Raw genomic sequence first — 13026 nt, forward strand, 5'->3', positions numbered from 1 at the left:
GTCTATAAACATCAGTTGCTGGGGAATATGGGTGGGAGGGTGCTGTTGCACTCATGTCCTGCTTGTCGGCTCCTGGTCAACAGCTGGTTGGCCACTGTGTAAACATAGTGCTGGATTAGATGGAATATTGGTCTTATCCAGCAGGGTTCTTCTTATGTTCTTTATTTTATTTATTATTACATTTATATTCCACCTTTTTCCTCTAAGGAACCCAAGGTGGCAACATACATAATCCTTCTCCTCTCCATTTTATCCTCACAACAACAACCCTGTGAGATAGGTTGGGCTGAGAGTCTGTGACTGGCCCAAAATCACCCAGTGAGCTTCCATGGCCAAGTGGGGACTAGAACCTGGATCTCCTGACTCCCAGTTCAACACTCTTGCCACTACACCACACTGGCTCTCTTATGAACAATCCCATTACCCTTTAATCCCTTGATTGTCTCCTCAACTGTTGAAGTTTAGATCCTTCTGCTACGTAGCCATTGTAACTCTGTGCTGTATTCAGAGTTTAGGGATCTTCCCACAGCCAGCTACAGGAAGAACAGCAAGTTTGCATAATGACAGACTCAGTTTGCATGATGAAACAACCCATGACGCTATGCTAAACAACCTGGAGTTATAACCCAAGAACAAATCATGGTTTATAACTCTGGGTTGTTTCTCCCTCAACAACCAAGAGATCCGGGTTTGCACATTACGGAGTAGTGCTGGGGCAGCCCTGGGTTGTTTAGTGCACAGGACAACCAATGGCTAACATCAATGTGAGAACTGGGAGACAGAGTCAACAAGTACTTTCTTCATTCATTATGTAAACACAAGCCTTGTAAACACAAGACTGACACCACTTCTAACAATAACGTCTTCCATCATTTTAGGTGGGCGATAACGTACCATCTCCTACGTAAAATCTCTGCCTTTGTATCTGTGTAGATTGTACACTTATTATTATTATTTATTTATATAGCACCATAAATGTACATGGTGCTGTACAGAGTAAAACAGTAAATAGCAAGACTCTGCCGCATAGGCTTACAATCTAATAAAATCCTAGTAAAACAATAAGGAGGGGAAGAGAATGCAAACAGGTACAGGGTAGGGTAAGCAGGCACAGGGTAGGGTAAAACTAACAGTATAAAGTCTGCACAACATCAAGTTTTAAAAGCTTTAGGAAAAAGAATTTTTTTTAGTTGAGCTTTAAAAGCTGCGATTGAACTTGTAGTTCTCAAATGTTCTGGAAGAGCGTTCCAGGCGTAAGGGGCAGCAGAAGAAAATGGACGGAGCCGAGCAAGGGAAGTAGAGGCCCTTGGGCAGGCGAGAAACATGGCATCAGAGGAGCGAAGAGCACGAGCGGGGCAATAGTGTGAGATGAGAGAGGAGAGATAGGAAGGAGCTAGACTGTGAAAAGCTTTGAAGGTTAACAGGAGAAGTTTATAGTGGATTCTGAAGTGAATTGGAAGCCAATGAAGAGATTTCAGAAGCGGAGTAACATGGTCAGAGCGGCGAGCCAAGAAGATGATCTTTGCGGCAGAGTGGTGAACAGAAACCAACGGACTGATGTGAGAAGAAGGAAGGCCAGAGAGAAGAAGGTTGCAGTAGTCCAACCGTGAAATAACCAGTGCATGAACAAGCGTCTTGGCGGAAGAGACAGACAAAAATGATCGAATCCTGGCAATATTATACAGGAAAAAACGACAAGATTTAGCTACTGCCTCAATATGAGGAATAAAGGAGAGCGAGGAGTCAAATATAAAGCCAAGGCTACGAGCTTCCTTGACCGGAGTAAGCATAACATCATTGACAGTAAGAGAGAATGAGAGATGAGGAGAAGGTTTAGGAGGAAAAACGAGCAATTCAGTCTTTGCCATAGCTGTATTGTCTTTGATGCACGGTAAAAGACAAGCTTGTCATACTGCATGGCCCTTGGGTATGTACAACAGAATGTACATACAACTCAAAGGTGACACAATAAAGAGCATTGTCAGGCACTCCTCCGCCTCCAATAAGGGAACGGTAGAAACATCTGATTTTACAATCATCAAGGTTTAATAGCTAAAGCTATTACATAAGTTGGTACCAACTCCTATAACCTAAAATAGTTTCCTCTGCTTAACTAGCAAACTCAAGTATTTACAGGGCCAAGAACAACAAAGCACTCTTGGTCTGAATGCAGCTATTCGGAACCCTAATTTACTTCTGGGGACACTGGCAATTGCATCGCCACCACATAAATGTGTTTTTGGAGTGAGTCTCCTTCTCTTGCACCACAACGTAAACACAGCTAATAATTGCTGGTGCTTAGTCCACAAGAGAATGGAGCACGTAATATTTTAACTGCTAAGAGCACGAACAAACGCAAACAGACACTCCCCCACCCAGTCTACAGAATGGCGTGTAAAGTTTAAAAACTGTCTCAGCCCTAGCTTTGCAAAGGAAGTGCAAAGGTTCTCTGACTCTAATTAACTGGTGGAAAATTCCATTGCCCTCAGTTATTATCTAACAGACAGGCCCGAGCTCAGGTGTGCCTACTGCATTTCATACTACTTGAGAGGAAGAAAAAAAGGAATATGTAACCTGCAAGTGCTTAATGATTACATCTAGGCTTGTTTATTCCATTTTGACTAATTTGGGATTCCAATGACCAGCCTACTTGTCTTGTCATTCATGTATCCTGTTGGGTGCACACATCTGTGCCTCTAACGCCTTGTTACTTGCAAATCCGGAAAGGTCACAGGATCATGGATTCTGAGACTGTGAATATTTTGGGCTAAAGTCCTTTAATTAGTAAGCATAGAAGCACCGTTTAGCCTGTGAGCTGTTCACCATCTAACTTCTGGTGTTCCAGCTGAGATTGCCCCTCCTTCCCCAATTAACACCACAGGGCTAATTGAGGACCATCTTGCCCCAGGGTGAGAAGAGACCTGGTTGTTGTTGCTGTTGTTTTAAAATCCCAATAGGTTTTCATTTTCACTGTTGTATTAGGATTGTTTTTGAAGTTTTTGGGGAAAAAAGGATGCAAGTAAGCAGCAATGTAAGAATATCTTAAACAAATAATAAAACTGGCGAAGTTGTTTTGTTCTATTTGAAATATCTGTTTTCACCACACACACCAAAAGGGAGGCGATGAGGGGAGGAGACAGAGTTCTGCCAGGTCATTTCTTAAAGCTGGCAGATGTGCAATGACATAAATACTTTTCCTTGCAATTAGCTCAGCTCACAGCCAAGGTATACCGTGTAATCCGAATTGCACACTTGCAGGAAAGCTTTCAGGAACACATATTGCAGTGTTCCTCTACTTATTGCCCTCCAGACGTGTCGGACAACAACTCCTATCATCCCCAGCCAGCATGGCCAGTAAGTTATAAATTTGATACCACTGGGGTCACTGTTTCCAATTGATTCAACGACTCACATCTTGCACTTGGTCTTTGGTACCACAGGTCGCCTCCCCTCTCTGAGCTTTCCTTACTCAGAAGTAGAGCGAGACAAAATGTAAAGAACAAGCACAGCTGAACAAGGTTAAGGAACAAGAAGAAAAAACACAATGTTTTTATACTGTTTTTATGTTTCTGATGGTTTTTAAATTTTGTATACTTTTTAATGTTTACTGTTTTTAACTTTTGTCAACCGCCCAGAGAACTTCGGCTATGGGGCGGTATATAAATGCAATAAATAAATAAACTCTCCGGTGTATTTTAGGGAGTTTCCATTCAACACAGGGATATCTTCCTTCTCTTTTATAGGGACTACCCCACCCCAAATGGCTGAGAACCAGAATTAATGGTTTCGTAAGTATCCATGAAGGATAGATCTTATCACGCAACAATGGGGAAAGGTGGCAGCAGTATTCCACACCCCACCCCACCCCAAGTGCACGGCAGATCACAGGACCCGTGAATCAACAAGAAATGCACATGCAATATCCCCCTAACCCCCTCCTCCTCATGGAAAGGACGTGAAAGACCCTCTGATTCTCCCAGAATCTACCTGTATCTCCCCGGGAAGTCCACCGTGCACCTGAGCAACATTGCTTCTCAGTTTATTATGTATTCATTGACTCCTACTTATTTATCATATATCAGCAGTGAGTGCAAGGTAGATCTGGATTTACTGGTAGATCTGTGGGTGGATTTGCGGTAGATCGGCAAGGATTTCCAACTCCCAGTTATTTAAAAATAACAGCAATGAAATGACTCCCTTCCCCGCCCTGAATTATTCTTCTGAAATGATGAAAGCTCGGGTAAACCAGGAGTAGAATTTTGTGCAGAAGGACTATGAGTCCTACGCAGTTCTTGGACTCAAAACAAATTCCTGGGCTCACAGTTCTTTGATTTTAGGTGTATGTCTTTTGCACCAGGCTTTTGTTGGTGGATCGTACAAGCCTGAATTCTGCCCATCCCTGTCATACATCTTAAATTGCAAGGGGGGAGGGGGGAAGAACAGTAAATCAAGTAATGCAAGAGAAACCTGCCTGATAAAGAGGGCTTACTTTCTCCTATTTCTATGCTACTAAGGTCTGGATACGGTTACACGTCTCCAGCTAGTAATCTAGAGGAAGCACTACAGTATTCAATTCAGAAGCACACATACAGAGGAATGGCCACAATGGAGGGTTTGTTTGGAAAGACCCATAGAGAGTTCAGTAGGGGTCAGAGGTTCTGTTCTATGCAGCAAATACAAGGGCAGTTGCAAGTCAGTTTTGAAAGTCACAAAAGCCAATGTGCAGCTGAGAAATTCTGCAATGACGCATCAATGGAAGCGCCCTTATTTAATCTACAGCACCGATGGTATGTATAAAATGCCTACACGGCATTTTTATACATATAAGCTTGTAAAAAAGGCTAAGGGGAGGAATGATAGAGGTGTACAAAATTATGCATGGTACGGAGAACGTGGATTGGGAGACATTTTTCTCCCTCTCTAAAATACTAGCACCCGGGGTCATCCCATGAAGCTGATTGGTGGGAGATCCAGGACAAATAAGAGGAAGTAGTTCTTTACACGGTGCATAGTTAAATCATGGAACTCACTACCACAAGATGTAGTGATGGCCACCAATTTGGATGGCTTTAAAAGGGGGTTGGATCCATGGCTACTAGCCCTGATAGTTGTGTGCTATCTCCAGTAATCGAGGCAGTAAGCCTGTGTGGACCAGTTGCGGGGGAACATGGGTGGGAGGGTGCTGTTGCACCATGTCCTGCTTGTTCATCCCTGGCCGATGGCTGGTGGGCCACTGTGTGAACAGAGTGCTGGACTAGATGGACCCTTGGTCTGATCCAGCATCAGGGCACTTCTTATGTTCTTATGTATCCATATTTTGGTGATAAAAAACGTATGTAGTACAAATTTATTATTTATTATTATTATTATTTATTTATATAGCACCATCGATGTACATGGTGCTGTACAGATAACACAGTAAATAGCAAGACCCTGCCGCATAGGCTTACAATCTAATAAAGTTGTAGTAAACAATAAGAAGGGAAAGAGAATGCAAACAGGCACAGGGAAGTGTAAACAGGCACCGGGAAGGGTGAAGCTAACAGTATAGAGTCAGAACAAACTCAAAGTTTAAAAGCTATAGGGAAAAGAAAAGTTTTTAGCTGTGTTTTAAAAGCTGTGATTGAGTTGGTAGTTCTTAGGTGTTCTGGAAGAGCATTCCAGGCATGAGGGGCAGCAGAGGAAAATGGACGAAGCCGAGCAAGGGAAGTAGAGACCCTTGGGCAGGCAAGAAGCATGGCATCAGAGGAGCGAAGAGCACGAGCGGGGCAATAGTGTGAGATGAGAGAGGAGAGATAGGCAGGAGCTAGACCGTGAAGAGCTTTGAAGGTCAACAGGAGAAGTTTATATTGGATTCTGGAATGAATTGGGAGCCAATGAAGAGATTTCAGAAGCGGAGTGACATGGTCAGAGCGGCGGGCCAGGAAGATGATCTTAGCGGCAGAGTGGTGGACAGAGACCAGCGGACTGATGTGAGACGAGGGGAGGCCAGAGAGGAGGAGGTTGCAGTAGTCCAACCGAGAGATAACCAGTGCGTGAACGAGAGTCTTGGCAGAAGAGACAGACAAAAATGGTCGAATCCTGGCAATATTATACAGGAAGAAACGACAAGATTTAGCTACTGCCTCGATATGAGGAATAAAGGAGAGCGAGGAATCAAATATAAAGCCAAGGCTACGAGCTTCCTTGACCGGAGTAAGCGTGACATCGTTGACAGTAAGAGAGAATGAGAGGTGAGGAGAAGGTTTAGGAGGGAAAACAAGCAGTTCAGTTTTTGCCATGTTAAGCTTCAAGCGACGATGAAGCAGCCAAGCTGAGATATCTGAAAGACATGCCGAGATACGATCGTGAACATCAGGAGAAAGTTCCGGAGATGAGAGGTATAGTTGTGTGTCGTCGGCATACAGGTGATATTGGAGGCCATGAGATTGAATAAGTTTACCCAAGGGCAGCATGTATAGAGAAAACAGCAGCGGGCCAAGCACCGAGCCTTGCGGAACCCCTACTGAAAGGGGAAAGGAGGAGGACGAGCTGCCGTTAGCCGACACGCTGAAAGAGCGACCCTCTAGATAGGAGGCGAACCAGTTATAGACAGAGCCACAGAGTCCAAGGTCATGGAGGGAATCTAAGAGAAGATCGTGATCAACCGTGTCAAAGGCTGCAGTTAGATCAAGGAGAATAAGGACGGAATAATGGCCCTTAGACTTGGCAGTGAGAAGATCATTGGTGATCTTGGTAAGGGCTGTTTCAGTGGAATGCAGAGGACGGAATCCAGATTGAAAGGGATCCAGAGCAGAGTTACTAGAGAGAAAGTCAAGACAGCGAGAGTAGACCACACGTTCCAGAATCTTTGAGACAAGGGGCAACAGAGAGACAGGTCGGTAGTTAGACAGAGAAAGTCGATCAAGAGTGGGTTTTTTGAGAATGGGAGAGACAGTAGCATGTTTAAAAGCAGAGGGAAATGAGCCAGAGGACAGGGAAGAATTAATGCCCGACAGCATAAATCTGAGATTGCTTATCCTTCATTTGTAAAGTCTGCTGGTGTGTGTGTGTGTGCGTGTGTGTTTAAATGACAGGTTGGAGTGAAGGGCAGTTGAAAGCATCACTACTGGGATCCCAGAGACAAAGAAGTTTGGGACCCCCTATTATCCCGTAGTAACCTATGGCTGCGAGAGTTGGACCATAAGGAAGGCTGAGCGAAGGAAGATAGATGTTTTTGAACTGAGGTGTTGGAGGAAAATTCTGAGAGTGCCTTGGACTGCAAGAAGATCAAACCAGTCCATACTCCAGGAAATAAAGCCAGACTGCTCACAGTATTAAAGGCAAAACTGAAGTACTTTGGCCACATAATGAGAAGACAGGACACCCTGGAGAAGAGGCTGATGCTAGGGAAAGTGGAAGGCAAAAGGAAGAGGGGCCGACCAAGGGCAAGATGGAGGGATGATATTCTGGAGGTGACAGACTTGACCTTGGGGGAGCTAGGGGTGGCGACGGCCGACAGAAAGCTCTGGCGTGGGCTGGTCCATGAAGTCACGAAGAGTCGGAAGTGACTGAATGAATAAACAACAACAAATTACCTCCTCCAGCATCTGCATTTTCTCACACCCTTTCCAGAAGGGTACTGTGAAATTAAAATGCGATTAGATATTTAGTCCTGCGTTGTCTAAAAATATCAGAATGCATCATGGCTTGGAGGACCTCAGAGAGCTGCTCTCTCTACAGGGCCTGCCTATTTGTTGGGCTCATCAAGGTCTCTGGTCCTTGATATGGGTCGAGATGCCATGTGCAGCAAGCAGCAGGGCCTTTTCAGCAAGTGCCCCAGGACTATAGAATGACCCCTCTCAAGGAAGTGCAGTGGTCTGCCTCTCCTGGTCTTTACTCCTGCGCCTAAAAGAAACGTATTCACACACACTTTAGAGCATTAAGAACTGCTGGTTATTTCTTTGTCGGCTTTGAGGAAATTGAAGGTGAAATCATTGGAAATAACTGCTACTGCGGTATTATTTTTATTGTTGTTTTGACCCCTGCTTTTGTACTAGAAAGCAAACTACTTTGAGATTTCAGCCAATTGGGGTCAAGAATGTTAGGGCGCTTTCTGCCCGACATGATTAAAATCCATTCAATTAACCTTACACGGCTTGGGACCACAATACCTGACGGAACGCCTCTCCTGATGTGAATATACCCGGTCACTACGTTCAACATCTAAGGCCCTCCTCCGGGTGCCTACTCCGAGAGAGGCTTGGAATGTGGCAGGGAGGGACGGGGCCTTTTCGGTGGTGGCCCCCAGACTATGGATCGATCTCTCTGACGAGGCTCGCCTGGCGCCAACGCTGCTATCTTTCCGGCGCCAGGTTAAGACTTTCCTCTGCCCAGGCATATAGCGGCACATCTTAATTATCCACATGTTTAGTTTTTAACGGCTTTTAATGCTTTATGTGTGTATATTCTGTGTTTTAGAATTTTAAATTTTGTATACTCGTTTTTATCTTAATTTTTTAGAATTTCTGTAAACTGCCCAGAGAGCCCTGGCTATGGGGGCGGTATAGAAGTGTAATAAATAATAATAATAATAATAACAACAACAACAACAACAACAACAACCTGTGGATAAGGTGCAAATTGTGACCCGCATTCTTATTAGAATTGTGTATCCAGTCTATTCTAGTTTTCCTAGAGAATTATTTTGGAAGAGGTCATCCTAGCTTAGTAGTAGAGCACGTGAACATATGAAGAGCTGTGTTGGACCAGGCAAGAGTTTATTTAGCCCAGCATTCTTTCTACAACGGACAATTAGATTACTCTGGGTAGCACACAAGCAACTGGTTCTCCTGCAACTGGTATTAAGAGGTGTAAGATACTCGGTATAATTTACAATCATTATGAATACTAACCACTGATACGTAGCCTCCATGAATTCCACAGTTTGTCTTTGCCAGGGTTGGGCAACTTGTGGTCCCCTAATTGTTCTTGGACTTCAATTCCCATCAGCCAGCATAACCAATGGTGAGGGATGATGGAAGCCGCAGTCCAACAACTGGAGGGCTACAAGTTGCCTGCCCTGATCCATGTGCCCTGTAACATAGTACATAATTTTATCTGCCTTGAATATCCTACCATTCAGCTTCATTGGTTGACCTTAGGTTCTAGTATTTTCTACTTTCTCCACAGCATGTATAATTATGTATGTCTGTATTGCTTTTTTTCTAAGCTAAAGAATGCCAGACGTTGTAACCATCTCTCATGGGCGAGCTGCTTCATCCCTTTGATCATGTTGGTTGTCCTTTTCTGTATCTTTCCCGGGCCTACAATATTTTTTTGAGGTGTGGTGACCAGTACCACAGACTTATATAAAGGCATTATGATACTAGCAGTTGTATTTTATTCCTTTCCGAATTATCTCCAGCAAGGAAGTTGTCCATTTCATAGCCATAGCGCAGTGGGTTGACATTTTCACTGAGTTTTCAACCACAGTTCCAAGATCCTTGTCCTGATCAACCATCACTAGCTTACACTCCATTACAACATAAGTGAAGTTACATTTTTTTGCCCTAACGTGCATAACTGCACCATATTTCCTATTTTGATGCCCATTCTGTCCGTTCTGCTGGATATTTTTGCATGCAAAAAAAAACTCAGGGTCAAACTCCTGTTAAAAGATATCAAGCAGCAGAGTTGGGGGAAAACACCTCTAGACTGAGGCCTTTGAGGGACTCTCTCTGAGTAGAAGGTACTCTACTCAGTACTTCTGAAATCTCTTAATTGGCTTCCAATTCACTCCAGAATCCAACATAAACTTCTCCTGTTGACCTACAAAGCTTTTCACTGTCTAGCTCCTTCCTATCTTTCCTCTCTCATCTCACACTATTGTCCTGCTCGTGCTCTTCGCTCCTCTAATGACATGTTTCTCACCTGCCCAAGGGTCTCTACTTCCCTTGCTCGGCTTCGTCCATTTTCTTCTTCTGCCCCTTACGCCTGGAACGCTCTTCCAGAACATTTGAGAACTACAAGTTCAATCACAGCTTTTAAAGCTCAGCTAAAAACTTTTCTTTTTTCTAAAGCTTTTAAAACTTGATTTTGTTCTGACTTTTATACTGTTAGTTTTACTCTACCCTGTGCCTGTTTGGTGCATTCTCTTCCCCTTCTTATTGTTTTATTATGATTTTATTAGAATGTAAGCCTATGCGGCAGGGTCTTGCTATTTTATTGTTTTACTCTGTACAGCACCATGTACATTGATGGTGCTATATAAATAAATAAATAAATAATAATAATAATGGACTATAAGTGCCCTGACTCTGTGGAAGGTAGCTTCATATATGTTCCATATTTGGGTTTGTTAGAAAGATTGCTGGCACTGTATCCTACTGGGTTCCATCCTGAAGAACACGTCACACATGATAGAAGGCACTTGTCTGAAACTAGCAAGAAGATATGGTCAGATGTGATCTATATGCAACTTTTATACCAATATGTAGATAGCACTGCCTTCCATATAGGAATTTCATGGTGAATATAATCTGGAGGACTAATTTGAGTCACAGGTCTCATGGGACATGGCATTTTACATTGCCAGTGCCACAACACAGACACACAGTTGCATGGCTGGCTGTTCTGGTTGTTCAGAGCAATGCAATTCAGAGGTATTTATATGAGTTTGGGCTGGATTAAGCTCACCAGGATCAAAGACAAGTATTACAGATCTTAGAGAAGAATTACTACAAAGAAATATATCTAGGCCTATATTTCACGAGCTAAGCTCCTTATTTGCAGGTAATACTTCACAAGCTAAGCTCCATCTACTATTATTCACCTCCATATTTGTTTGATGGCTTTAAATTATAATGGAAAAGCAAATGGAACTTTCACTTAGCCTGGATAATCAAGTTTGAGACCTGCAATTCTGGCAGACAAATCTTGCAACTTAAGTCTTAAACAACACTCACCCCCGTTTCCATTTTAGTAAATTTCTTTCGATTGTCACTGTACTATATGCTAGATTGCATTCTGTAAGATTCACATTACAAGTCTTCTGTGTCAATATCCCTGACACAATTTGGTTAGATTCCCCACCTTATCCTGAGGGTACAAAACTGAATAGATCCTTTTCGTAAGCCTCAGTGTATGAGGCAGTTTAGGCAAGAGACATCCATTTGCCGAAGGCAAAAACCAAATTGACCTTTATCTTCAACATGCAAGCCAAGTACCATCTACCATTACAGAGGCTCTAAAGAAAGAGACTTAGGTTAGTTTTGCACACACCCCTTGCACTCCGTTGCTGTACTAGTTGGGATATCAAAGGTAGGGAACATCTAAATTAAAATCTACTTCTAAGCATTACTAGTATTGCACAAGTTGCAGCTTCGCAATTGCCGGCACTTAAAAAGACATTGATACACATTATCCTTTGAATAATACGAACTTAGTGAATGGAATTAAATTTGGATTGATGTACTTCGGCCTTGTAGGATCACCCTAGCACCACCTAAAAGCATGGTGAGTTAGTTGACATTTGCAAGAATAGCTGAAATGTCTGGCTTAAGAACTAAGATTTACAATGACCTAGAAAGAAACTGAAATCAGCAAAAATGGCTGAATATTTTGTGATACAGATAAAGGTAGTTCACACAGAAGCCTATGAATCAATCCCATGTGTGGAGAAGCCTGTGGTTACCTGGGAGTCATGCAGCTAACTCTCTTTTGATACCTGCTAGAAGCGCTTGAAGAGCTTAATTTCAATCCTCTGAAAGGCCCAACTGCTGCCACTGCTTGTCTGGCCCACTGCTCTGCTACAGCAATTGCCTTCTTCAGGCAGCAGGAAGAAACAGGCTTTGGCAAATGGAGGATGCAGTGACTTCCTTTCTGCTATCAGAAGAAGCCAGGCATTGCTGAACTGAGTAGCAAGTGATGGTTGGAATGGGGCTCTCTCCAGATGCCTGTAGCAGCTGTCAGTTAACAGCTGCTGCAAGCAGTCAGGGGCTTCTGAATAAACAGGGTAGGTTCAAAGGCACCTATATAAACTGGCACTGTGAATTTAATTTTGTTTACTCTTGTATTTCAAACTAAAACCATGTCTATGGTTGCCTGGAAATGTTACCTACTGGCCCAGTACAACTTATGCATAGGCAGTTAGATCTGAGGTTACACAGAACAATGACAGTTGCTTACATTAAGGCACAGTAATGATTGTACTTACCAATTTGTAACAATACTGGTGTCACCAAAGCTGTCTCCATGGCATAACAAAATTCCCTGCCAAACATTACGGCACCATGCATCACCCAGAGACGTACAGGTATCCGGTCTATAGATCCTTCACTTATAGTCTCTTCTTTACTCTCATTCTCATTTTCTGGTTTCTGGAGCTGTACCACAGGTAGCTCTTGAACTTGCATAGATTCCGCGTCAGCATTCTGGGGAGCCATTTTCATTACCATAAAAATATATTTATTTATTTATTTATTTATTTATTTATTATATCTATATAAATAACACTATCATCTCTAACGATAAGTTACGATGTCTTCTCTTTCTGATGGCGTCGTGTTCCTCGTGCAAGCAATATTTGTAATTCCCCTTGTTGCAAACAGATTTCGTCATCAATTTCTCATGGAGGCTTTGAAACATTCAGAGGAACAAAAAGCTATTTGGTAGGAAATTCAACATATGGCTTGCTGGCTTGCTTTCCTTTACTGTGAACTAGAGTTAAAAATCCATAATTGCCATTCAGTTAATACCAGTTTCATAATTATTATTGAAGAGGTGCTGAAGTTGTTTTGATTGCTACACAAAGGTGGGGAGGTGACACAAAGTGTTGATCCACTGGTAATCCCCATCGAGTGGCTGATTAATCTGAAAACAAAGACAATCTGTAAGTCACAGACCACCACAGGTCACTTCCACATTCCTTAGCTCCCAACCCTCTTCCACTCATTTAAATAAAAAAAACACCCTTCAGACTTGGATTGTTCCTGTGGAAGAGGCCCAGCAGTTTTAGGTTGGGCTGTCAACTCACCAAAGATGATT

General features: G+C 42.9%; 1 protein-coding gene across 1 annotated transcript in view; it reads right to left on the bottom strand.

Annotated features, from left to right (window-relative positions):
• SLC45A4 (solute carrier family 45 member 4) overlaps positions 1 to 13026 on the bottom strand; it is a 113540-nt gene that overhangs the window by 47140 nt on the left and 53374 nt on the right. Inside the window, exon 3 of the mRNA XM_063131184.1 lies at positions 12197 to 12852. Coding sequence (XP_062987254.1) covers positions 12197 to 12437 — 241 coding nt within the window. The 5' untranslated portion in view covers positions 12438 to 12852. The remainder of the gene's footprint in view (positions 1 to 12196; positions 12853 to 13026) is intronic.

Source organism: Elgaria multicarinata, chromosome 7 (assembly GCF_023053635.1).
Source record: "Elgaria multicarinata webbii isolate HBS135686 ecotype San Diego chromosome 7, rElgMul1.1.pri, whole genome shotgun sequence".
NCBI classification, from domain to species: Eukaryota; Metazoa; Chordata; class Lepidosauria; order Squamata; family Anguidae; genus Elgaria; species Elgaria multicarinata.